Below are 27,959 nucleotides of genomic sequence, written 5' to 3'. Positions count from 1 at the left end.
TTAGCTTCTTATGGAAGCAAAGGCAGAATTGAGGGATGTCATCAGAGTGGATGGATAGTTTCATCAACACAAGGAATTTTACCTAAACCATATCAAGTAATGTGACATTACTGCCAGTGGAATGGACCCTGATCATGGACTGCATATAAAAGATGAGCACAGCCCCCATGACATCTTGGGGGCTGTGACAGCATTTGAATTTTTTAAGATAAAGACAGACGTTACCATATTTGGTTAGCATACTGCAGCTGTAAGCTATGTTGGTGCATCACACAGACATACAAACCCAATTACAAGTGTGACATACTAGATTTTTACTCATCAAAACAGAAGCATAGCCTCTTTGTCATTACAGCCCATTACATTTATATTACATTTATACTGCGATGTTTAAGACTGCACTGAAACAACAAAAATAGAAGAGAGGATCAGCTGGGAAGCTGTTAGCAAGCATGATATTAGATTATGTTTTGTAAAGCCACGGACCAGTCCAATACAGTGGGTAGGCACTGAAGCTTAGCCTGAGCCAGACTGGAAATCTGCAACAAAGGGACAAGAGAAAATACAGTATATTTGTCAGCTTTCATATCAGATTCAGTCACATTAATGAGTTTATGATGGAACAGCAAGTGAGATTTAGGTGCAAAGTTTAATTTAATTTTGAGAAAGGGGGAGCATTGTTGTTGCTTTGCTACCTGCAGATAGATATGCTGAAGTATCATTGTCACTGAAGCAGAAGACTGAAAACAACAGTAGAAATGTCCCAGAGATGTAATCATCAATTATTACTTCTTTCCGAATTTAGGATTGAAAAAGAAAAGGAGCAAAATGTCAGTTTGGTGTTCTTGTGCAGTTAAAAGTACCTGGACAGCATTTCTAAAAGCTCTGGCCTGGATCTAGTTTGCCCAACTCATCTCCATAATACACAGTCCTGCAGATACTTTATTCGCTTCGTTGTTACATCAGTTAAACCAAAATGTTGATGCCTTGTGTGGCTAAAAGAACAGAAAGCAGCCGCTGATTTAAGGAATGAAGGCAGAGCAGAGCTGAGAGTAGAGGACTGGGTATATAGAGGAAGACTCGAGGGGGGAGGTACTAAGGTAAACAGGAAGTGACCACTCACCACGCAAACCCCCCACTTCCCAATATGTCGCTTCCTGAATGTGAAGGGCTGCTTATTGTAAGCGCGTTCAGGTTACATTTGTCACAAATGGTGAATGCGCACCTCTGTAGCAAAAGTGTGAGTTGGTTGGAGTGTGGTGTGTGATGTGTAGGTCAAAGCTGTGTTTATACTGTATTGGAGTCAATTCCCAATCCTGTCATATTAGCGTGTGACCCAGTTGTTGTCATGGTGAGTTAAATCCTGCTGAATGTACACCCGTCAAACAGTCTGGACTCTGAGTTTGTTAGGCAGGCAGCGGTAAGCTAGTATGGCAGGTGAATGTCAGGCACGCATCTAGGCTGTGGATCACTTTTTACCAACTTACAGGCTCAGTGGGACTTGGGGCAAATCTCAAAATCCAGCTTTGCTTTCACTGTGAAGCTGCACTTACAAAAGCACAGTTTCTTTTGTCTTGCATCCCCCCCGTAGGATCAGAGGTCAGAAGGCCGGGTCACATGCAGAGAAACGCCTTCAGTCTGGCGTCAGAAAAGACTTTTTAGTTGAAAACCTTCAGTTATTAAGCGTATTGTTTCACCTCTCTATGTGACACATTCACACGAGAAGAGAGTTTGATTTGACGGTGAGGAACAGGCTCTTTGTGCTTTCCTGCACCATTAATTCAACTGTTGTTTATCTTCAGTGGCTATTTCACTACCCAATCCCAGACTCCCAAAGTTCTCAAAGTATTCTCAAAATATAAAAAAAATACATTAAAATAATGTAAAATAATCATTTTTATTTTAAACAGAAATAATACTTTTGAGCTTCCTTATTTAGAAACATTAAAGAGATGCTAAAGCTTCTGCTTCAGGTCATTTATAGTAATTTATTTAACCTATTTACATAGGTTGGTATACTTTTTAAATAATTATTTTGTTTATTATTTGCATGCATCAGTGGAAGGCTATTGAATGAAGATATTTGCCCAAAACATACACAATAAGAGAAGAGTCAACAAGCACATAGGCCACGTTTTATTGTGTTGATATAAACTGTATTTATGTTTACTTTGATCTTTAAAAGTGTTTCCCGGTCTAGTGTAGATACTCTGTCTCTTCTAGGGTCTTCTGCCTTTTTTGCAGTGCAGTCTTATGATCATCTAACTGTTGCTTAATATGTTTCGGCTCCTACTCCAAAAGGATCAGCTCGGGGCTGTTGGTATTGTTTGGAGAATGTGACTCAGCAGAACACTGTGGCAGGGTTAATTGCAAATTGCAAAAAATAAATTTTCAATACGTTTGATGACATTGATGGTGCACAGCTGTCAGTTTTGAGGTGGATTTGATTGGACCAAATAGCTCTGTGTCATAACATGGAACACTTTATTAAGTGTTTTTAAATAGACAGTTTTATTCTGAAAATAAATGGAAATTTCTATTAAAGAAACATTCCAAATATGCTTTTTACACTGTATGGACATCATAGTTATTGCCTTTTTGCGGTTTGTGAAATGTCCTTTAAATAGCAACACTAGTTCTCAGGCGGTTTCCATCTGAGTTGCGTCATTAGGTTTGCCGGTTCCACATTTTGAAGCATTCTTGGTAAAACAAGAAGATGACTTACTGTTGTTGACTCTGGCCTTCTGTAAACAGAGTGCTTGTTTACTGCTTTTTTTTTTTTTACTTGTTGATTTCATTTTTTTTAAAGCTAATCTGACCTAACAGTGACACTCAGACACAGATTGCTCAAATGACATTCTCGACTTGAAGCCTCACTTTAGGGAGACTGATGAGACTGGAAGACTTTTATCTGAAAATCTTTCTCCAGAGCAGCTTCAGTGCATACCTCATCACCCATTAGTGTTGATATGACTCACCGATGAACTGTACTTGATTAGACAGATTATGATGTAGAGCAGAGGTGCAGTCAAACTGCTGGTTTTTCCAGGCAGCTATAGCAGCACTGAGATCTGAGCTGAGAATGTTACGTAATGCCCCGGTGCACTGCCACCCCCTGTGGAGCATGACTCATTACACACATACACTGCAGAAATTCAGCATGTACCACTGGGCAGCTCATTAGCCTGATGCATATTAAAATTCATGATTTGATCATTCACATTTGTCATCATTTCATTTTATTTGTATCATTTATTTGTGTTATTTATGTACGGTTGTGTTGGTGTATATATGTAATGCACGTATACCGCCCAGTGATTTATTCCACAGCTACCCTAAATTAAAAATATTGGTAATTACCAAAATCCAACAGTAAGCACAAGCTTTTTAATCATAATTATATTTGTTATGCTAAAATATAATTATTGTTGTTGTCAATGAATTTTCTAATTTAGTGTTTAAAAAAAAAAAAAAGGCAGAACAGAAAAATTTATTTTAGTGGTTTCATTAATTTCTGACTTCTCAGAGGAGTCCAGCTCAGTGGATTTAGTTTGTTATTTACTTAAATAATAGCACAAGAGCGATGTAACTTTTGGTTTCTACTGGGTTTACATATGTTAGCATGTTTTGTTCTTCTGCTGTGTTTGCTGTGTCTGACAAACAGCTTCTAGGTACATTACCAACACCTCCTGGCAGTAGTAGTGTATTGCACCAGGTGGCAGTAAAAACAAATACAAATCTTTATTTTAAGATAAAGACATATATTAATCACTCTTATAGCTGGCATGCACTGGACAAAAAAAAAGTATAACAACTAATACTACTTGTCCTCGGTAACTGCTTTCTGTGTGCACATCCCAAGTTAGTTAGGTATAGTTAGATATATAGTTGTGCCTGTGATTCCTAAACAGTCAATGTACTTTTGTTAAACCTGTTAAATTAAAGCTAAACATCTGCACTTCATTCACAACTTGATTGTTTGCACGCTACCACAGTGGATTTGAAATCAGCGGCAAACTTACAAAAATAATTTCATTGTCTGAATACTTAAATGTAACTGTAGACACAGATGATGACCCAAAAAGATTTACTTGTGCTCGATGTTCCAGTTGTCCATGTTTTGAATTTTACACTTATAATCACACGGTCTGAATCTGCCTGGGCCAATTTAATCAGCCACATTTGTTTATATCTACATTTTAATATTTCTTTACATATATATTTGTCAGATAAATGCACATAGTGGACTGAAAGACTATTTTTATTTGTTTATTTATTTTAACCAGTAAGTGAAACTTTTGAGATTTAGAATATCCTTTATCATTATCCTGTTAGCCTCTGTTTTCTTCTGAGGCCAAGATAGCTCTTATTAAATTACCATATTTTTTGATAAAGAGTGATAAAGTAATAAAGGGGAGCTCCCAGAAAAAAATCAAAAAACCCCAGGGCCTTCTTGGTGTGAGGACTAATCAAAAACTGAGTCACCAGTTTAATTTATCTCACTGCTCACCACCCCAAATATGGAATTGTGTTCAAGCACAACAATATTAAACCATTTTAAACAAATGTATTAATACGTTTCTTAACTACTAAAGTCCTCCAATGCTTTATTTAAATTACGATCATGTGTTGCTTCCGTCAGTCACTAGTGAGACCATACTTTACAATAAATGGTAGCTTCAGAGGGAAATGACATCACCCATGGTTTGTACCACATAAGCCACCCAACATCATCTCGGAAGATTACGGGATTAAGGTATAAGAGTCACTTGAGGTCTGTATGTGTCTTCTTTATGAAGAGTGTGCAAGTTTTCTAAATGCCAAATATTAAAAATGCACTCTGAAAAAACGGTAACGTGGTTACGATTAGAGTTATGAATCATTTGTTATGGCTAAACTTGTTATTTGGGAATTTATCTCTCTTGTGAGTTTGTACCTCTTGTATGATTAATGTGAATGTTAGAATTTGATTGTGGTCGAGTACTTGACTTTTTTTTTTTTAAAGGCTTTTTCCGATATGACATTGGATTTTAAGCTCCGTCCTCTAGTTTGCTGTTAGAACATGGTGCAGTTGACTGATAACAGCACTGCGAGTTTTCTGTTATTGGATATGATGTATTACACTTTTCATTTCCACATGAATTATGGGAGCTGTAGGAGCTGTATACTCAGGTACATATAATCAGTTTTGTCAGGAGCTTAATGGATCACAGTGATAATGAGAAACTTTGGTTGGACACAAAGTAATGGTTGACCATTGACTGCTATTTTTACCAGTAATAAGGACAGACTATGCATCTTATAATATAACACTGCATTATTTTTTTTACTTTTTTTTTTTTTTTTTACGTTTTTTCATTGGTCAATTTTTTTCATATTGTACTAATTTAACAGTTAAAAGGACTAACATCCCATACCAAGGTTTCTTCATGGATTAAATCTCCTTACGCATCCTAATTTCCTCAAACGTTCTAAAACAGAATCTCATAGCCACACAACCAAAGCATTTCTACGTGCTTTAGACCTCTGCTGTGACACTGAAATGTGAATTTCTCATAGATTTTCCTTTGCCTCCAGAGTGCAATGAAACTTTTAAAATCAATCGCTCACACTTCACACTCATGGAGCTGTGCTAAAAGGTCTACCTTGTAAAGAGGATCCTTGATCTCAGTGGGACTAACCTAGATTCGTGATGATTCTCTCACTCAGAAAGACAAGAAGAGGTAGATCAGGTAGTCAACTCTCACTCCCTCACTCTCTGAACATTTTCAGTAACCTGCTAAGACTGTAATGGTAAATAATAGATAAAAACTGGTACTTTCCTTTTTTATGCATTCATTAAGTTGTCTGGTCTGTGGCGAGATATTGTGTCCATCATTAAATGCTGAAATTAATTTTGAGGTTTTGATTATATATGTTACAAACCAGATTTGTACTGTTGCAGACACATTTCTTTCTCTACTGGTCAGATATCTTGAAAACTGTACTAGAGAGAGCTAGTGCTATTTCCAAGGTGAAGGAAGGTCACATCAAATACTGATTTGATTTAGCTGTTTTCCATTTACTGCACTTTGTATGACGTTAACTACAGCTTTTGCCAACAGCACGCACAACCTGAATCATAGGTCTTTTTCTCTGTTATATTGTAAGGACTTAGCATTAGGGTCCTGAGAAGATGCTAGCATTTTCTAGCATATACTTTTTAAGTTGGGGTGTCGCACGTCCCTACACAGGCCAGAAACAACCCTCTTAGTTGTTCACTCAGGTTTACTGGATGGTTTGTGGATTGTGCAGAGAAAGAGGGTATTATTTTGGACATATGTCACCATAAACCATAATTGTGTTGCAAGTTCATGATATATCATCAAGAATGGAGAGTGTTCGTAGAACATGAATCTTAACAAAGACATAACCAATAATCTGCCATACCACACCAAAATAAGAGAGGATAGACTGATGTGATCTTCAGTAAAAGTTTTTGCAATGACAGAAGACTGATTTAATTTTCAATTAAGTTGAGGCTGGTGATCATCTGTTTTGTTCTCTGAAGATATGTAAATATTTTTTTAATTTACTTGTATTTTATGGAACATGTAGAAGTCTTTTTCTTGTAGGTTACGCAATAGTTTTACTGGTACAACCCACTTGAGATTGAGTCACACTGTGAACTTTTTTGGCTTCTGAAATGGAGAATGCTAGAAAAAGTTTGAGAACCACTGGGTTAGAAGATGCCATGCTATACAGAGCCCAGCCATCATTACTTTAGCTTATCATAAAGACCGAAAGCACATGTAATAGATATGCAATAGTTTATACAATAGTAAGTAGTAAATTGAGAATTCAGAATCATGCAAATGTCATTTTATGGATATGTTAAAGGAAGATAGTGCACATGACTTATTTGGTTCAGTGTGAAATTAGATTTAGGACACAGTGTCAGAAAAGTAGCCGTTTACCAAAACTAGTCAAGCCTTCTAAATATGAGCTCAGCCTATATCCCATTTAAAGTCCCAGGCTGTTCTCTCTGTGTAAGCTGTAGGCCTTGTGCAGAATACAGAGGTCAGGCAGCTTTTCTTTACTTCGTGCTTACTGAGGAACCAACCCTTCAAAGAAAGAGAAAAAGGTCTGCTTGAGCACCTGGGCAGTGCAGGAAGCAGCTGGACAGTCCTGATTACTCTGTGGACACACACATAGACGTTCTCATGCACAGTTCTCAATGCAGGTTAGCCCTCAGTGACTTATAGAGATTCACTGGATGGTTATTAATCACACCCAAGCCCTTAAAGGTTGCCTCCCTCTCTCTGTCACAGTAATAAACACACATATACGAACATACACGTGGCAGATGCTCTATCTCTTTTGGGGGGAGGAGGGTGGGAGAGTCCCTGGCTTGTGACTTACATTGCTGGCTGGAGCCAGAGGGGCTTTCCTGAGTATGTGTGTGGAGCTGCTGCGTTTAGAGTTGTACAGCGCATGCTTGTCCAGAGGTTGTCAGCTGTGTTAAAGCAAGGTGGGCATGGAAACTCGCCGTTGTGTGCCAGGGAAATAAGCGACCGCACCTCACCTCCATCTGTCTGTGTCGATGACGCAGCCACAGTCTTACCTCATGATGCCCGTCTTTAACAGAAACTTCAGGGACATGACTCAGTGCTACAGTTAACTACTTCCAGTCATAAAGTGATGACTGTTTTGTCTTTGCTATAACCACTTTGTAGCCTGGAAAGCCCTTATAGGCATGCAGCATGCTGAAAACCAGACAAATCACTTCATGTTCATTCTTTTCAGTAAACAATGTCAGGAAAATAACAACCTCTTTTCAGCAAGAGTTGATGGGATTTATAGAAATGGTACCTTATAAATGATACAAGTAGCATTTTTTTTCTTCTATTCAGTCTTTCCTTTGCTGCAGATTCCATTGCTGAAATGTTATGGCTATAAATTGTTGCAAAATAAAGTGAAATATTGGCAGTTAGCCCAAAGCTTAGCTTGGTTTATTCTACCAGCAGTCCAAAAATGGCAACTTTTACTGCTTGGTCAAGCAATAAAAGTTGTTCCTTATGCTAGAAGTGTTGCTGGAGCTTCAGTCTGTCTAGATTTTATGTTCCTCTTCGTGCATCTTGGAAGTTAAGTGTAACCATGCCAGAAACCTGTACTCTGAGCAAACTTGCTGCTCAAATACCAGGATTTGTAGAAACAAAGTAGTACTTGGAGTCCTATAGAAGTCTGTGGGAAAACAGCTTTGTGGCTTCACCTCTGTGATAGGGCTGAACGATATATCGCATTTGCGATAATATCGCGACATGATCAAGTGCAATTTTCTAACCGCAAAGGCTGCGATTATACTGCGATTATAAGGCTGTCCAAATTACTACCATATCCCAGAATTCATAGCGCGGCCCAGCCAAACTCCAGTTTCCAGCAATGGCGGCCGCTACTAAGTTTTAAAATTACTCATACTAATCTTTCTGGGTCACAAAATAAACTTTTAACATATTTTCAGGCGAGAAAGTAGTTGTGTAAACATCAAATATCTGCTCGGTTTATCAAGATATCCCATATTTGCAAAAGTGCTTCGACGTTTTCAGAGGCGTCTGCTACCCACCAGCTCGACAGCTAGCCGGGAGCTCGAGGATTACTGATGCGGCCGAGAACGGCACAACTCCCGGCACATCATTTTCAGATCACCGCGGAGTTTCGCTGCTCGGGTTAAACGTAATATATAAGTCACTTAGACAACCTAAAAATGTTATTGTTGGGCTTTTTTCAGTGTTTTGTTTGTTCGTGAGTAAATCGGTTTGGCTGAGATTAAAGTTATTAGATTAGATAAAATAAAACTTTATTAATCCCCCGGGTGGGTTCCTCCTTGGTTTTCACACAGCTGACTAAACGTCAAACAGAAAACTTATTAAACAGAAGTATGAGACAGTCAAGAATTTACACCAGTGTCTGGTTATATTTTAGATAGCAAGAAGCAGACGGCCGAGTTTATTAAACTCCACCGAGACAGCGGTGACGCTAATCAGAACTAGCCTTCTGATTCAGAAGGCTAGACCGTCCAATTTCACGCCTTTAAACTTTAAAGGCGTGTTTGTGTGTGTGTTTATACAATTGCTATTATGTTTGCACTTTATGTGTAATGTTACTGACTGCAGAGATCAGTAAGATGTGTGTATTTTTTATTTATTAGTTTTATTTATTTAATATTATTTTTTAATTTAATGACTGTCTAGTAGTTCACAGATGTCGAAAAACTGAGTGTGGTAAAGCCACTGATTTTTTTTATGTATATTTCTGCAATCTGCACATTGTACTGACTTTCATTTTAATGTTTACACCAGGGTTCCTTGTCAGCACTTTATGCTCAGATGTTTGTAAGCTAAAAATAAACTATTGTGTATGTTCAAATATACTGTTGTGATAGAAGAAGTTAAATAAAAATGTCAGTCATCAATTCATGCATCACCTCATGTCATCATAACAGAGGTCTGTCTTCCAGGAAAGAACAGTTTAAAATTAATGTAATATAGTATTGGCCATACTATATGATGTATTGCTTGTCTTTGTTTAATAATACAGAAGACAAAGACCTTAAAAAATAATCGCATATCGCATCGCAATCGCAATATTGGGGCAAAAAAATCGCAATTAGATTATTTTCCATAATCGTTCAGCCCTACTCTGTGAACACTTTTCTGCTGAGCTCAGATACTTGTTTTGAATTCTACTGAATAAAAAAAAAGTCTTGGCCGTTTGACTCTGTTTCAAACAGGAGGATTATCTGTGGTACTTTCATTGGCTAGCAACTCTTGAATGTCAGACCTGCCCCTTATTGTCATATCCGTTCTTTTGCAACCAAGATGGCGGCGGCAGAATCGCTCATCTCGAGGCTTCAGAACAGGATTTCAGAAAGCAGTGGATGATTTCATGATAGCTACGTGCATCTGTTATGCGGTCTAATCTTTTATAGCAGGGGTCGGATGATTGGACAAAAATAATCAGCTATCAGATTAGTCTGGTCCATCACGATTTGTGGGCTGTCTTTTTTGGGGGGGTTTTTGCCTGATTTTCGTATTTGCATTTGCTAATTTGTTGCTGCCTCAAGAACTTAATTCAGTAAGTAATTTATCAACAGCAACGCCTGAATAGTGCACCAAGGCGTGTTTCCTTTTTGTTGTGGTGAGCTGGAGGATACTGTTGAGCTTCTCATTATGAATGACTAGCATTGCTGTGGAGATAAAATAACAGAGATGACAAGATAGGTGTGCATGCTAGGATCTTGGCAGGCCAGCTGCATGTTGCAGCTTTCCAACACACGCCACTGAATGTTATAAATTATGAACCCTGAGTATTTATTGGAAAAAAATAATTTTATATAGGTATCTTCTATGTCATCGTCATTTAGAGTTTAAATATAGATTGTCTCTCACATAAACTACCATAGTTGTCGACTACAAAGGAAAGAAAATGTGTGACTACACCTTTAAGTGGGCTGCCTCTCTCTGCAGCTGCTCACCATGTTAAAGTCTGGTCACATCTAGTAGCAGACAGGCAGCTTTAGTGATGTACACTCCTCTTTGGCTGTCTCACACACACACACACACACACACACACACACACACACACACACACACACACACACACACACAGTGGGGTAATTGTCTGTTAGAGGTTTGGCAAAGATCCCAAGCTGCACAGCTGCACTGGGTCAATACACACACACATGCACACACACCCACCAAGCAAACTAGCTGCGGTTTTGTCACAGTGTGATGTTTTGCTCACACATCTTTCTTTAGTTGGGACTTTTTTAAAAAGTGATTTTTTTTTTCATTCATCCCCAGTAGTACTTGCTCAGCTGGAGTCTTTAGTCTTTAGTCATGTGTTGACAATAATGAGTAATATATTAGTATTCAACTTAAATATATGCCAAGACACATTGATTCATTTGTTTAGCTACGGGAAGATCTAAAGACGGAGTGGGTCAGTCAGTTTATGACTGTTCCAGACTCAAATGTTTTGGGGTCTGCGATTTTGTGGGCTTCAGTGACCGTTTAAACCAATAAAGATATGGTGTCTGGTAACCTCTGTACAAACGATCCTTTGGATTTTTCTCTAGTATCATCATGAGGTTGATGTGTGTGGTTTTAGTGAAACTGATCAAAGTTTTTTACAGACATTCATGTCCCCTCAGAATGAATTGTAATATGTAACAGTAGCCTTCTCCTAGAAAAATGACCTCACAGGTCAATCGAGCAAGCTTTTATTACAACCTCTAATTTAGTTTTAGCATTAATTGACAGCTAGTGGCTGTGTGAATACGTGCAAGTACAATGAGCTCTGATGTCATCACCTTTAGACTTTAGTAACCTAGAAAATGGGAATTTCTCATAGTTGTTTAACAGCACGAGGAGGGATTTTCACCTGCAGTAGAACTCGAGTAAATTTTCTCTAATCCTAACTTAGTAATCAAACTTATACCAGCCAAACAGCGAGTGAAAACGAAAATAAATTGAGTGAAACTGAAACTGAAGAATAGCTTCAGACATGAGTCAGGCATGATTGTACATTTACAGTGGAAATGACCCTATTTATCATATCAGAAGTCCTTACAATAGTTATTTCAGGAAGGATCATTTAATTAGAGGACTTGTTAAACAACTTAACTTAGTTAGTACAGCCTCACATACATGCACATACTTATATAGTACTGATAAATAGCATAGTACTGATAAATCACATATGCAGACTGATAGTAATCTATTTCTAGCTTTTGCTCTCCCTCCCCCCTTCTGTCCCTGCACAGCAGCTGACCTTTAACCCAGATACCAGACCATGTGGTCCACTTCGGGTTATGTTGTGGTGTGTCAGGCCAACGTGATTTCCTCTCCATGGTCACGTGTCTTGATGTGGGTTTGGCTGCCTGATGCTAAAACTGAGGAAATCAGTTGCCTTGCTGATCACTCAGTGAACCGTTGATGATTTTTGCTTTGCGTATGGTTTTCCGTAAAGCAAATGTTGGGAGAAATTTTTCATTTACTATTTTTTCAGTTGCTGAACGATAAATAGAAGGCTTTGTGTAGAGGGCAGTAGCTGCAGAGGTGACAGTGAGGGAAATTGTGTATTTATAGTAGTGATTTCTTAGAGCAGCTGTTTGTTCTTAAAGTCTATTATTTATTGATGTTTTTAACCACCAGTTCAATTCTTATTTCAAAGATGTTTTTTTTTTAATTTCAGTGAGAATACCTCTTTAAATGGATAAATAATTTAAAACTGCAAACATAAATTCCAAGATATTGTAAATTCCAACCTGTGACATGTTGTTTCCGCATCTTTGTGTGTGCCAGCAGAGTGCTATTGAAATTAAACCTGGTCTTTTTATTCAGTGGTGGCACGCAGCCCTTGCTGTTATTGAATATAGGCCATAATATCAATATATGACTCTTAACCTGTTTCATATATATCTTACAACAATGTGTAAGCTTAGAAAATGTGCTTGAATAAGGTGAGAAAGGATGAAAACTTTTCACTTGCTCTCCACAGTTTTATTACCTATTTATTAATTCACTGATGTTAACCTAAGCTGAATCATATGGTACATAAAGTTGATATTTTAAGTAAAATATGTGGCCTTTCATAAAGAAAAATGATTTCAATCATGAACAGAAAAAAAGCAGGAAAAATGCATGTATTTTTGTGCTAGTTTTTAAACTCAAACTGGCAGAAAAAAAATCAGAAAAAAACATTAGTTTGGAGTAGTAATGAAGGAGCCTGTTATGAAACAGATTTAATCAGAGAGATGGATGGCAGGAAGGGAGGAATGCTTTTGTCTAGACTTTTCTCTTCCTCTCTTAGCCGGCCTCTCCTCTTCACAGAGCTCCAGATGGGGGATTAACAGTTCACTTGACGCATTGTCATGATGATGTGGACAGGTCTCTGTGTCTCTCTCTTTCTCCTACACAATAACCCTCTCTGGCTTACCTATTATGTTTTTGTCTGTCCTGCTCTGCTCAGTGCTGCCCCCTGTCTGTTGACTTTGTAACAAAACTATGTAAAATACAGCAGAGGAGGAACAGGGTCTGCAAGAATTATGAGTCTCAGGATCATTTGTATTCAGGGTGTGCTCCGCTCAGCTGCTGTTTGGTTATAGGTTTTCATTAAGGTGTCTTCAGAGCAATAATTGGACCACAGCGAATTTCAACATTGCATAAGGATGTAAACGTCTCAAATCACAAATCCTTAAACTAATCATATTTAACCACACACATCATGCTCATATCTGCTTAACAGATGAGTTTGTGATTAAATCTCATGGTGAAAGGGGGGGGGGGCAGATTTCTAAGTGCAGAGTTGTACCTCCTTTAAAGTTTGTTGTGTTCTTATTTCGTCTTGGTAAATACCCAAAAATTATTTGGGCAACCAGGGAAAAGTGTATTAAAGTGTACCTTAATTACATGAAATGAGACATGTCTGTTACGGCAGCACTTCGAGACGGTACCTGACAGAGAGGGTGTTTTTCTTTTTTTTTTAAATTTTTATCAGTGCAATTAAATGAAGCTCTCAATTTACCGGTCGATCTACGTCCCTACCCTCACCTATGGCCACGAGCTGTGGGTAGTGACCGAAAGAACGAGATCGCGGATACAAGCGGCAGAAATGAGCTTCCTCCGAAGGGTGGCTGGCCTCTCCCTTAGAGATAGGGTGAGAAGTTCGGCCATCCGGGAGGGGCTCAGAGTAGAGCAGCTGCTGCTCCACATTGAAAGGAGCCAGCTGAGGTGGTTCGGGCATCTGACAAGGATGCCCCCTGGGCGCCTCCTGGGTGAGGTGTTCCAGGCATGTCCCACCGGGAGGAGGCCCCGGGGCAGACCCAGGACACGCTGGAGAGATTATATCTCTCGGCTGGCCTGGGAACGCCTTGGTGTTCCCCCGGATAAGCTGGAGGAGGTGGCTGGGGAGAGGGAGGTCTGGGCCTCTTTGCTTAGGCTGCTGCCCCCGCGACCCGGCCCCAGACAAAGCGGATGAAGATGGATGGATGGATGGATGGATGGATGGATGGAATTAAATGAACGTGGAGAAGATCACTCCTCTCCATATCAGGGATGTGCACTGAGAACTACTCGACTTTTCTGTCAGCTGTATTTTATTTGATCCCCTCCCACCTCAAACCGCTCTCACTTGACTGTGAGAGTGTTGCAGACTTGTGACAGTGTAGCTTTATCTGACAGAGTGTGCACTGGATCTCATTTACATTCATTTGCATCCGTTTTCTATTTCTGTTGTTTAATGGTGATTGTGAAACAGTCACCATTAAACAAGCACAAGTGCTCCCCTTCTGGCAGTAATAATGAATTACATTCTCCCAGAGGTGCACACATAGCCACGATGGAGCCACAGAAGGAGCCCTGCGTGGGGTTTAACCTTACTGTGACCTAGCATTGCTCATCACTGAGTTAGCATGCTAACTAGACACCAGAAACAAAGTACAGAGTGAGATTTAGGAATGCAGTTTAAGAAACTACATTTTCATCTGCTAATGCACATGATTTGTCACCTTCACTATCGTGCTCCCAAGATTAATTCTGTTAAATTCAACACGCTGACTAAAATCCAGGAAAAAAGAATTTATGTGTGTGATGCTTAAGCAGTTTTATCAGGGGCTCAGCTGCTCGCGCTTCCCTCCAGCCAGTTCTGTTAAGAATTCCAAACCATTTTGCAACAGGCAGCCTCTGGTGTGTAGGAAAGAAGAAGTGCTTTCTATTATCGGAACTGTCACAAGCCTGCCTGGTTAATAATGTGACTTTTTGTTTAAATGAAGAGAGACACAGTTTGTTGACTTTTTATGTAGGAACTTGCTGCCTACGGTGGTGTGTTTACGCTGAATGCCTGCGGTGTGGTACTTAAACACATTATTAATCTGCATCTAGCCAAACCACAGTGGTTCACCTAAAATACCATTAAGGTTTTTGGTCACACTGTATAAGACTAATCATATTTTGATGCTAAGATTAGTTTAAATGACAACAATGTGTTTAAAGTTGCTGAGTTTGAGGTCAGGAAAGAAAGCATTATTTTTATAAGACTGAGCAGCAAGACAGCAAGTAGCTAAACCGACATTTTTTTTATCAATAATTTGAAATTTGGTAACAGTTTTGTCTGTTTAACTTGGACGACCGATAAAAAAAATCTTTTAGGACCAAAGAGCTAGACCTGCATTGACATGCTAATAACTGCAGTGTCTTGAGTGGCCACTAGAGGCTGGTCCAGTCAGTCCCGATAGACTCCTAATGTCCACCTTAACAGCATTAAAAATGTATTTGTGCTGTTGGTACCTTTTGGAGCATTTTACTTGCATTATCTCACAAATAATATATCCTCATGTCCAGTATGAGGTATATCCATGAAGCTTTTGCTTTGGTCTTTTACTTCATTTTTCACCCCACCGTCTTGTCACAAGTCCTCAACCATTGGTCAACGTCCATGTTTTATATACTGTTGCTGCGTAGAGTCTCCGTCTTTAAAAAAATGTATTTATTATTTAAAGAGTTTAATTTCTATTGTTTGCCCACTCAAGGTTTATAGGGATTTTAAGAAGTATTTAGTTAAATTACTTATTTACCAATTAAGTTACTTTTCTGACACAGTAATTAGATAAGTATTTTAGATACAATATTGACTAAGTAATTAGTAATTAATTACTTTTTTAAAGTAACTTACCCAACACTGCTATAGCCACACAATAGTGACACACAGCTTAACTGACCACCCAAACACTAAAAAAAACTCAGTGATAAGTCGAACACAGGAAATGGGCACTGCAGTTTATTTATAAACAGCTTCAATGAATTTTAACAGTGATCACTTTCACACTTTGATGCTTTCACTATCCAGAAGCCATTTCCCACAGAATAACCGGTCGCGACAGATGGCCGCCCTCCCTGAGCCTAGTTTAAAAGGAGCTTTTTTTCTCCCTGCTGTTGGAGTGTTTGCTCATAGCAGATCACTGGATCATTTGGTTTTTCTCTTTTTTGAACAAAGATACAAATCCGTGTATACATACAAAGCTCCAGCTTGCATGTTGAGTCCAAACATGGGTGTTTGGGTTTTAGACTATTGGTCAGATAGATATGTCTATAAATCTTTTACTAAGTGTTTGGGAGACTAACGCGAAGATTTAAATAATTACAGATATAGTTGAGGTCACCAGCTTCATCACAGTGTACAGATGAGATATTTATTCATTTTTGTTGTTGCTCTGCTCATCACAGATACATGATGCCATATGAAAATTATTCCTGTATTGCTTTTTAACATAAACACATTCAAGGATTTCTAACACCAACCTTTAAAATGTTTCGAGTACTCGTATTTCCATCATTTGGTTGGTGTTACATCATAAACTGAAGCCCCAGCAAATGTTTTTTATGACTCTCCAGCCTCTTACATCGATCCAGACAGGCATCGACCTCACACCATAAACACACAGACAGGGCTTTGCATTCACAGCTCTGCTCGTCTGCCTGGAGCAGTGACTGAATTGTCTCCAGAAAGCACCACCTCACTTCTTGAGGGGTGGTGTTGGAGTCTCTGTGTGTTTAAATAAAGTGTGTGAGCTCAGTAGGTGTCATAGGCTAAATGTAGGTGGGTTTCAGTAGGTGTGTGTGATCTGGTGTGCAGTGTTTGCATGCAAAGAGGTATGAGGTAACGGCACAACCTGAACTATACATGTAGAGCTTGTCTTGTGGTTGAAGACGTGCGTGCATTTTTTATGTGTGTGTGTGTGCACCTGTCACCTGTGAACAAACAGCCCGAGCTCTTCTCCTCATTAGGCGTCTTCAGCACCTCTGCAGAGACGTACATCTTCCCTGTGGAGCGCACACACTTACACGCAGTTTTATTCACTTATATACACACTCTCGTGTGCTCGCTCGCGCTCGTTTGTGTTTTCATGCTGACAGTTAAAAAGCCACTGCAGCATATTTTGCTCATCATCACTTACTTGTATGCATCCGTGTCTCGAGCATCTACAGCTTTGTGCTAAATCCCCCCCGCACACTTCTCGCTCTTAAGTTCATTCAGATCGGTCCAGTTGGTCCATTTTTCACACCGAGCTTCCATTAAGAAGTCGTATCCTACAGACAAACTCAGTGACTGCAGCGCAGTGTGAAATAGATTTGCTTTCAGAGGCTGGTAAACAAGTGATTATTTTTACCCTCGGCTGCCATTTGTCCTTTTTTAATATCGTCTCCTCGTATTTGGAGATGAAAATTGCACGTGCATAAAGTCAATGGTTTATTTTTGTTGATGCAGGTTTTAGGGCAGCAACGATTTTGAGGATCAGATTTCAGGATTTAAAGATTAAGATATGATAATATGGTCTATTAAAAAGGTTTTTGCAGTGTTCACAGAGAGAAGGCACTAAAACCAACATTTGTGGCTCAAATAAGATACATTTGTTTTGTCACATTTAATACAAACATGTTCAAAATAATGGATTTCTTTCTGTATTCAGTGGGCATTGACATTTTATTGTGTTTTATGTTAGCAGTGTGGGGACATCTCATTGACATAATGCTTTCCCTAGCCGCTTACCCTAACCCTAATCATCAAAAATGAATGCCTAACCCTTACCCTAAACCTAACCATAACCTAATTGTAACTAAAACCGCATTTTGAGCCTCAAAAATGCCTTCAAACTTGTGGGGACTGGGATTTTGGTCCTCATAAGGCCTGTCGGTTCCCACGAATATAGTAAACTTCCAATTTTTGGTCCCCACAAAGATGTTAATACCCGTCCACATATACACACACACACACACACACTCACACACACAGTCATTTCACTTATGAATGCGTTTCACAGATTTTACAGGCTTAACTTGAAGGTCAAAATATTACAGTCAGTGCTTTCCTGGAAAAACAAGTCAGGTGCTGCTAGAGCTGGGCGATAGAACGATAACGATATGTATCGCGATATAACTTTTACTCGATAGAGAAATTAAGCTATCGCGATAGACCTCGCCGCTCTTGTCATCTTAAAAAAAAAAAAAAAAAAAAGTCAGCCAAATTCAGTAGCGCAGAGCCGAACCAATCACAGCCGCAGCGTCACGTCGTGTGACTTGTTACGTACAGCACAAGTGCCAAGCCGCACGTGTGTTTGTTTGGGAAGCAGCCAGCGGGTAATGGAGCCAGCGCGTAATGGAGGAAATGAGTGTGCCGACTAGAAAAATCAACCGAGCGTGACCGAAGAGAAAACAGATGATGGTTCCAACGCCGTAGAGATTGTCGAACGGAAGAGCCATAGAAGTTCCGTAGTGTGAAGGTATTTCGGCTATTTCAAGTCTGACAAAAAACAGAGTAGCGTGCACTGTAAATTGTGCCGAAAACAAGTCTGGAAATACAATAAACCGGTGCATGCGTCACACTGTGCGCCACGTTATTGTTTCGGTGAAATGAATTTCTACAATACTGTTACTGTTAATTCTACTCTCTGCAGTGTTTAAATGCTTACATATACACACAGTTACTGTCCCTCCACACATACGACTCGGTTCTGCTTCTATGCCCCAGCTTTGTTTACTTTTTCCCACCGAGGCTTCTAGACTTCTGATTGGCCAACATTTCTGCACGGTTAGGAATCTAGCGCCACCTGCTGCTTTGGCATGTTCATAGCAGCGTTTTCCTTCATTTCTGCCTTTATGTGTGGACGGGATTATTTTTTAAAACGAAAACGGAAAATCTCCGTTTTCAAAAATACCCGTGTACGTGTGGACGTAGCCTCAGTCTCTGACTGGAAGCGCTAATTCGTCATTCGGCTTTTGTCAGACTAAAGTAACTGTTAAAACTGTTTGAAAAGCTAAGCTATACAACAAGGAGAGATTGAGAATTTCCTTTTAGTTCTCAGTTTATTTGATATTGACAAAAGTTAGTCAGTTTTGTCTGTTCTTCTGTAAAACAAACTAAGATTTATTTTTAGAATTAATATTTTGTTTCTAAGTGGAATTGACAATTTAGTCTGTTTCGTTTGTTCTATTTTGAAACTTAAACGCTTTAGCGGCTACCTTTTGTGTAGTTTGCAATATTTGCCTTTATTTATCTGAAAAAGTCTCATGTTCCTTAAGTACATCTACCCTGTTGAACTTATTATGGGAAATAAATATTTAAATCAAAACAAGCTGCTGATTATTTCACATTTTACTTGTGAGCAACGGCACATTTAAATCTTACAAATATAGTTATTTGGCTTATATCGTGATAGATATCGTTATCGCCTGAAATGAAAAAAACATATCGTGATATGAAAAAATCTCATATCGCCCAGCTCTAGGTGCTGCTATAGCTTACCTGGTTGAGCAGGTGACCCACATACACTGAGGCAGAGAGGCTGCAGGGGCCAGGGTTTGATTTTGCCTCAGACAGTTTCCTGCATGCGAGTCCCCCTTGTTCCCTCCCTTGTGTCTAATTCAATAAATGCTAAAAACAAAAGAGTGAACAGACAAGAAAATACAGCATATTCTTCAGAGGCAGAGTCAGGGTTTCATATCAGGGAGTGATGCGTTTCCTGCTGGATAGCAGGGTTAAGCTGGGCATACACTGTGTGATTTTTTTCAGTCGCGTTAACCAGCTTCTGCTCAAACTGCACGATTGACTCGCGGGGGTTAGAAGTTCGTAGGTCACGATGCAGGGTCTCACACTATACGGCCCGATGCTCTGATGCGACCTGAGTGCTCACACTGTGCGTCCATAAAATGAAGGTTATAACAGAAATTCTGTCGCTCGCTCTCCCTCTCTGTCTTTCATTCACACAGACACGCACACCACCACCATCAACTTTGCTAAATTGCTAATGAAAAACATTGATCAGGCAGCAGTCTAGATCCAGCTATTTTCACGGTTGTTGTGGTCGTGATAATTTTGTGAGGCCACATGGAAAAGGCTCGGATGAGCTTGCCATAGTTCTACAAGTTGTGCCTCCATCGCTTGTGTCCAGATCACACGCTGCACTGCCGTGCTACTCCGTCTTTTTCGCTGACATTTGTGTTTGCGCGTGCGCAGTGTGAGAAGCTGCGCTGACAGCCTCACGACGGTCGCGAGGGTTTGAAATCCCCTGCGACCAAGCGATTGATGATTGGGAGCTGGTCGTGAGGTGTTAATCGATTCTCGTTACCCCACGTATACTACACGATGCACGACGCACGATGAAGGCCAAAATCGGGCCGATCGCCAAAACGGTCGCACGACTCAAAAATCGGCTCAAAATGGGCCAAAAATCGCAGTGTAAGCCCAGCATTATGTATATACAGGATCACAGGTGCTTGCAGTACAAATGAAGTAGATGATTTAATGTCAGCATGGCCTGTTATGTATTTTTGCAACACATACATTTCAACTTTCTGTTTTGTTACACACAAACTAGAAGCATAAGTTGAATTCAAGAAGTTTCTTTTATGATGTGAAATGTACGAATGGGAGACATTAAGGGGGCACATAGAGGCTTTTTCCCCATGCAGCTCAGATGCTAATCACACTGAAGTTAATTGCCTTTATTCTGTTCACCACATGTGAATCAAACACTGATTACAGCAACAGGGTGCTGGCTTTTCAGTGCTGGGGTTGAGAACGAGTTGTTTATGTGGTTATCAAGTGGTTAGATCATTTCAAAACACTAAATCTTTTTTTTTCCTTCCTTGCAGTGACAAACTTCAACAATGGCTTGGAGGCCAGCTCAGACTCCGATGACGAGGACAAGCTACACATTGTGGAGGAGGACAGCCTGCAGGAGCCTGAGGTTACAGATGCTGATGGAACCACATCGCTGGACAGCCATGACCATGACGCCACCGTAACAGTATTACCCCACAACGGGTCCTGGAATGGAGGTGAGGCACGAGCCATGAGGAATGTGTGTTTAGCACAGCAACAGGTGCTTTTCAGGGTGTTTTCACACCTGCAGTGTTTAGTTTCTTTGAATCAAACTCGGGTGCGGACCAAAACAACTGCATCGAGACCTTTTGGAGAATGTGGCGGAGGATGTAGGTGTAGCGGTTCTTTAATAATGTGAATGTGATCTGAACCAGCTACCACATGTACGTCGCAAGTTTAAGGTAAAAAACTTCCTGTAGCTTTGTATGCTTTGTTTTTTGCGATGCAGAAAGGTATTATATATCTGTACGGGCTAAAATAGCTCTAAGATTAATATAAGTTCTCCACCTTATTTCTGTTTACTTTTGTTGCTCTGACCCCAGACACATCTGGCCAGTGAGCGCACTGAACATTCTCACGTGGTTTGTAGTGACGCATTTTTGTTTGCTTAGAGTTTATTTGGGTTTTAGAAGCCAAATGATGGGGAAAAGCTGGAAAAAAGTTATAAACTGATTCGGACTAGAGTAAACAAACTATTAGTATGTAGGTGAGATTAAACACAGGTACCAGGTCCAAAGTGTTTCTAGGAGCCACTTAGCAGCCATCTTCAAAAACCTCTGATTAGATAATTTAGATAATACATTAAAAAACCTTTTATTTCATTGGTCACTGCATTTTTTTCAGTTCACTCTCTGATTGGCATTTCTTTCTCTCATAATTTCTCTGTTTATATTTATATATCTTAAGACTAGGCCTTTAAGACTGATCTTATTATCTTTTAATCTGGGACAGTTTCCTGGGCATGCTTGCGCTTTCTTAGCATCTCATCCAGGAGATGCTCGCTACACCCACGGGCTTATACAAGCTGTTTCCACACAGATGTGTAGCACTTCACGGGAAATACGTTAGACGTTTACTCAGCTGTATCTTGGTAAGAGTAGTTCATGGTGGTTTCAGTATAATTCTCTGTAATTCATGCAGCCTTTCTGCAGAATTGAATCAACAAATCTTGACCCCAAATGCCTTGAAGTCAATTATCACACTGGAGGGTAACAGCCAGTATTTTTCACAAAAATGTCCTTAGGGCTGGCATGTGTAATTTGTCCTTATTGCTGTTGTAAGTGAAGCTTAAAAGGTGCGTTAATACAGCAACGGGTCCGCTCAGTACTCATATTTATGTAATCAAGTGTTGGCTTCTGTGTTTCAGGAGATACTGTATATTAGCGCAGGTGGGGAGATTACCCACCCAACTGTTAGCAAGTAAATCCAAATCAGAGCAGCAGTAGCGTTATGTTCACTGACTTTGTTGTGGATCATTGTGGAGAAGAACTGTACTAACTTAAGCACATACGTAGTGCTTTTATTGAATTAAGTGATCTGAAGGGGGCACACACATGAACACAGGAACCAAGCAACCTGCATGCGGTGCTGGTGGGTGTAAAATCTGGAGGCATGAGTCAGCTGAACACGATCACAGCTCAGTGTGGTGTGCCTTTTTCAGATCAGAAGAGAAGTAAAGAGTAGTAAAGAGTAACCAGAAACCAAGAATTTATAGCAGCGAGAGAGAGGATGCAAATGAGGAAAGAGATATATAAATAAGGAGGGGAAGTAAGCTCGTCTGAGGAATAGACATGTTTCTGTAACGCCCTCATTAATCCTTAATCTAGCCGGCAGTCTTGCAGAGGTTTCTCTCTATAATCTCCAGTTCTCACATCCAGCAAACTTTAATAAATCCCATCTACTCCCTAACTGGCAAAGATTCCTTTTAATAATACAATGCTCTGCCTAAGGGCAGGTCTTTACATGCAGTTTATGCTGCATCTTCTGTGCTTGAACATTTTTGTCAGTGCCAGTAATACTTAAAGCAACATCTTATTCCTACATTTTTCTGTAACCTTACCTTACCTTCTGTAAGATTGACCCTTTGCGTTTTAACATTTTCACTTATTAACTTGTTACGTATAATACAGATAAGTGGTAACCATTTCCATATGCTGCTTTACACACGGCATGCCGCATAGTGTAAACACAGTAGATGCTCACATGTGATTTCAGCTGAGATTAAAGTGACGGCTGGTGAAGTGAGACTCAGAGGGAAACTCTAACCCAGTCGGAGATTTTCAGAATGTTTTGCTATGCTGATAAATGGTGTTGATTGCAAGTAGATCAATTGTAAATGGTAAATGGTAAATGGCCTGCATTTGTATAGCGCTTTACTCAGTCCATAAGGACCCCAAAGCGCTTTACACTACATTCAGTCATCCACCCATTCACACACACATTCACACACTGGCAATGGCAAGCTACATTGTAGCCACAGCTGCCCTGGGGCGCACTGACAGAGGCGAGGCGCCACCAGGCCCTCTGACCACCACCAGTAGGCAAACATGGGGTAGTCTCTTGCCCAGGGATATTTGGCATGCAGCCAACCAATGTGGTAATAATATTAGGGATGAGTTTTCAGATGTTTAATCAGTCATTTCTTGAAGAAAGTCTGCTGTATTTCAAGCTTTGCACATCAACTTGTTCTTTGCTTTAGCATCTAAAATGTGGAAAATACCTAAAAAAAAAAAACCCTACGAGGGTTTTTAGGTCTACCGGCCAATCTAGTGAGTTGTGAGAATTTCAGGTTAACTGTCCAAAATAATCTAGGGAGCTTGGAAAGAAAAGCGACTGGACTGGAGTGTGATGTGTGTTTGTATGGATCTTAATGTAATTAACTAACAGAAGTTCAAAGCAACAAGCAACTATATAAAATATAAACTTTACCGCTCTGTGCATTCAATCACAAGATTACAATTTCCTGCAGCATTATTCTCTTGTGTTGTTTGGAACTGTGTTGGGTTTTTCTGTTTCTGTTTTTTATTTTCTTTATAGATCTGATAATGTCTCTGATTGGAGTTGGTGGCGCTCGGGGATATTTTTTTGCAGAAGGATCATATGACCTGTGAAATGCCCCGTTTTATGTGAGCACGCACAGAGCCTGAGGCAGAAAGTCCGGTTTAGAAAAGGACGTTAATAACCACCACCGTCATACCCATTATCTCCAACTGGGGTTTCAAGTTTTTTAATCCAGCAAAGGGAAAGAAAACCTGGTTGTGTTGAGCTTTGTTCATAGAATACCCCTCAGAACAGCAACTGAGCTCTAAAAAAGTGTTTTATGGAGCACAGGCACACCGGGACCAAGTGTTGCTGATTGTTACAAGCCACACATCGTCTCCAATTCCTACAAGAATAGCATCAGCACAAACAAGGAGCTGTACTGGCACATTTTCAACCATTTTCTAGTAGTACTAACAAAGAAGATCCTTACTTACTAACCTTTGTGCCATCTCATTTTGACAGATGCAAAATAAATTCTGTCAGTGTGTATTTAATGCTTTTTTTTTTTAGCTTAAGTGATCAAATCTTGAAATCTGAGCAGATTCATGCATTTTTTGCTTGAAAACAGACTGTGTCCTTGGACTGCACCTTGAAATCAGAATAGAATAGAATTCAACTTTATTGTCATTGCACATGCACAGGTACAGGGCAACGAAATGCAGTTTGCATCCATCCAGAAGTGCTTTAGTGATATAGATATATTACAATATATATTAGCAATAGTATAGATATGTAAGTATATTACAGAAATGGTATATTACAAAAATCAAATAGAAATGGTGCAAATATGCACCTGTAACTGCATGCAGAGACCTTAAATGTTACACCTTGCAGTTTTGTAATTAGCCTTGGAGAGATACATTGAATTTTACCTTTACGGACATAGGTGGATTTTTATGGTACCATTGTTTCTGACGGTATACAACCCACATGTACAAGCTAACCAATCAGCATGAGAGCCTGTGTTGCAGATCTGCATGCGTTTTTCCTTCCTTTTTAAATCACAGAGCCTGTGTCCACTAGGTATCCATCACACAATCTGATCTGTTCCAATATTGAGGTTGTACTCCCAAGATTTTATTAGCACCATCTTGCAGTGTGACATGTAGAAAGACAGCCATATTGCTGATAGAGCCCAGTTGTATAAGACTGTTTGTCTGTACATCTCATCTCTCTCTTTGATCGGATTAGTTCATCCTCCTCCAAGCCTCGGGGAACGCCCGTTCGCCCGCCACAGCCAGATGTTCTGCTCTTTCTGTCTCGCACTTGTAGGTCAGCCTGTATGACACCACATCCTAAAGGCTAATCTAACTATGACACACACACACATCCACCAACACATCCACTCTCTCTGAATCGAATTTCTCCCTCTCTATTCTTCTTTGATAAAACACAGAGACAAGCTTCATCGTCATTCCTTGTCATCTTTCTCCTCTGACTGGTGTCTGACTGCTTATCTGTTCTCCAAACAATAAGTGCTCACTGACGGGTGACATGCCAGAAACATCTTGAATTTCTTTCTGGTGACAAAATGTACATTAAAATGTAAAAAAGAGCATTTTTTTTTAATATCCTCTCTTGTCATCACTGTGTGTCTATAAATTAGATAAACACTAGACGTAGTGTAAGTGAAAGCCCCGCCCACTGGAGGGGAAAAGAGTTGTTAACAGATATGCTGCAGAGTGCTAAAATACTAATAACATGTTTCAAGGTGGCTCAAAATATTAGTGATGTTCACATATTAGGCTACGTTCACACTGCAGGCGAAAGCGCATCAAATCCAACTTTTTTGACCCTATGCGACCCATACCCGATCATGGTATGACAGTTTGAACAGTACAAATCCGATATTTTCAAATATCACTTTGGTATGTGGTACTGAATCTGATACATATCTGATGTTTCAGAAAATGACTGCTGTTTGAATGGTCATGTCGCATTAAATCCGTCTTTTACGTCACTGACAGACGGCAATTATCAGCGCCGGAGAAGACATCGCGAACGCTTCCTGGTCATCCAGTGAAACTGTTGGGAAGACAACGTTGGAGAAACGTGAACATTTTATTTGTACTGTATAATCGGCAGATTCTGACAGAAATTTCCAACTATCCTTTGAAGCACCGCTCTTCTCTAAAACAGCAATAAGGATCATTATTAGGCCATTTGTAAATAACAAAATAACTTTATAACTTAAAGCAAAATTGGGAAACGTAAAGTCCGAAACAAGTCTTTATATTAAGGCCATCAGTCAAACAATACTGTTTGTTCTGGGTCGAAACAGAGCGCGTTGTGTGTGACGTCTTCTTTTGCGCATGCGGGCCGCTTTGAGGGGTCACACAAGAGCGCGTTTGCTGTCACATTTTATTTGTAGTGTGAACAAGCAGACAAAAAAATCGGATTTGAGCATTAAGACCTGCAGTGTGAACGTAGCCTTAGATTTGTCAGTGACAACATTTAGCTTAAGCTAAATAGACAGTCAGGATCTCAGTGTTCTTCCTGCTGATGTGTCACACCTTTCAGTCAGGACTGCTGGAGTAAAGGAAGAAGAATTTTATTTCTTAATTATATTTTAAAGTATGAATCTGTTCCTTCCACATGCATACGAGGACAGCATGAGGCAAGGAGAGATCAGCAAGACCCGCACAGTACAGAGGATATGACACTAGTGACAACAGACATTAACCATGTCAGATACAGCATAAAAAGAAGAGTTGCGATGGTGGTGGGTTGCTAAGTGGCTTGCAGATGCATAGCAAATGTGTGCAGGCAACAACGCCACGTTCCTCATGTCAGACTTTAACAGGCTCTGTCTGTAGGCTCTTGCAGTTGACCCTTTGCTGCATTAATATTCATTAGGAAAGACCAAATTATATAATCACTTAATTCTAATTTAAATATTGTGCTCATTTACATAAATGAATAATTGATTGAATATTATAAAATCAGCTTATCACTTCAGTTCTACAGTGCTATTTCTATAATTCAAACAACATAAAAACAAGAGATTTGGTTTATATATTAGTGAAATAACAGCTTAATGAGTTCCCTCATTAACACTGCTGACATGGTGTGTGACTGTGTGGAGTTGAGTCAGCTGAACTGCTTGTTGTTTCCCTTTGCAGACAGGGTTTTTGTGCGCTGCACGTCCGCTGGGAACCGCGGAACAGGTTTAGTCATATCATGATGATTCACATCTGATGCAGTCAACAGTTTTGGACCTAAAGTTGCTCATCCATCAACTTCCTGCCGTCCTTCTTCCTACTCCGAAGTTCTGAAGTTTTACCAGCTGCAGGAAGCGCAGACAGAAATAGACTTTCTAGAGACTTTGTGTTTATTTTATTTTTTTAATTGGTTTCCACTCCACGTTCAGGCAGCATGGTAAAGCTCTTTAAAACTCTTTAAACCTCCAGATACCCCGAAGTAAGTACGTTTGCAGGATCAGCGCTTACCCGTGCTCGCACACTTTCAAAAACACACCTCAGGATCCAAACAAAACAGCAAAAGTGTCACAAGCTTTAACGAGCAGAAGCAGAACCAACTCTGCATTCAACAGCCGAAGTTGATTGGCTTGTGTTTACGCCGATTCTCAATGCCCTTTTAATCCTTGATTCCTCTCAAACAGCTCAGCCTACGCAAGCATCTGCCTTCATCTCGACAGCAGTTAGTTACAGCCAAGCAGGAAATACTAAAACCATGGAGACGGCGAGAATGTGACACTCAGAGATATTGCTCTCAAGGCTTGTTTCATTGTTCCTGAATAAAGCCTTACATGGTGTGAGCAGTGCTCATGAGTGCTGCTCACACCATGCTTTATTTCTCTCCCTCTTTCTCTCAGCTCTATCCTTTCTCCTCTGTACTCACTACTTTTCTGCAGTCACTGATCCCTTCTCATTTCTTTGTATTTTTCTGCCAGGCTTTCGTCTTGCTTTCTCTTGCTTTTGTTTCCCTTCTTTTTCGGCTGAGTATCCAACTACAGATATTGTAGGAAAGCCTCCCCACAGTGTTTGAAGTGATAGGTGGTGCTCTGACTTTGGATATTATTAATTATCCATGGAGGTTTTCCTACGCTTGTTGTTGTTCAGTAAACCTCAACTTTTTGGGACAAGCTAAAACTTCTAAGCCTTATTCTCACAATAAACTAGCACGTCAGGTGAAATAATACATTCACTTATTAGCCTGACATCAGAATAGTACATATGATTGTACACCCAGACTACATA

At 39.8% G+C, this 27,959-nt stretch overlaps 1 protein-coding gene and 1 long non-coding RNA gene across 3 annotated transcripts in view; one reads left to right on the top strand and one right to left on the bottom strand.

Moving 5' to 3' along the window:
* The window catches only part of LOC146687200 (zinc finger E-box-binding homeobox 1-like), a 77,428-nt gene that overhangs the window by 30,061 nt on the left and 19,408 nt on the right, over positions 1 to 27,959 (top strand). For both annotated transcript variants that reach the window (XM_085439441.1, XM_085439442.1), the window contains exon 2: positions 20,688 to 20,873. In XM_085439441.1, the coding sequence (XP_085295567.1) occupies positions 20,688 to 20,873 (186 nt within the window). The remainder of the gene's footprint in view (positions 1 to 20,687; positions 20,874 to 27,959) is intronic.
* Positions 390 to 17,136, bottom strand: LOC146687201 (uncharacterized). Its single transcript, XR_014916439.1, has 3 exons — positions 16,994 to 17,136; positions 16,788 to 16,859; positions 390 to 539 (listed from the first exon to the last, which is right to left on the bottom strand). It is a non-coding gene; the product is annotated as an uncharacterized LOC146687201 (long non-coding RNA).

Source organism: Copadichromis virginalis, linkage group LG18 (genome assembly GCF_057382275.1).
Source record: "Copadichromis virginalis isolate Kocher_CV1m ecotype Utaka linkage group LG18, C_Virginalis_male_GT1.1, whole genome shotgun sequence".
NCBI classification, from domain to species: Eukaryota; Metazoa; Chordata; class Actinopteri; order Cichliformes; family Cichlidae; genus Copadichromis; species Copadichromis virginalis.
This window is presented reverse-complemented; position numbering and strand designations above follow the sequence as displayed.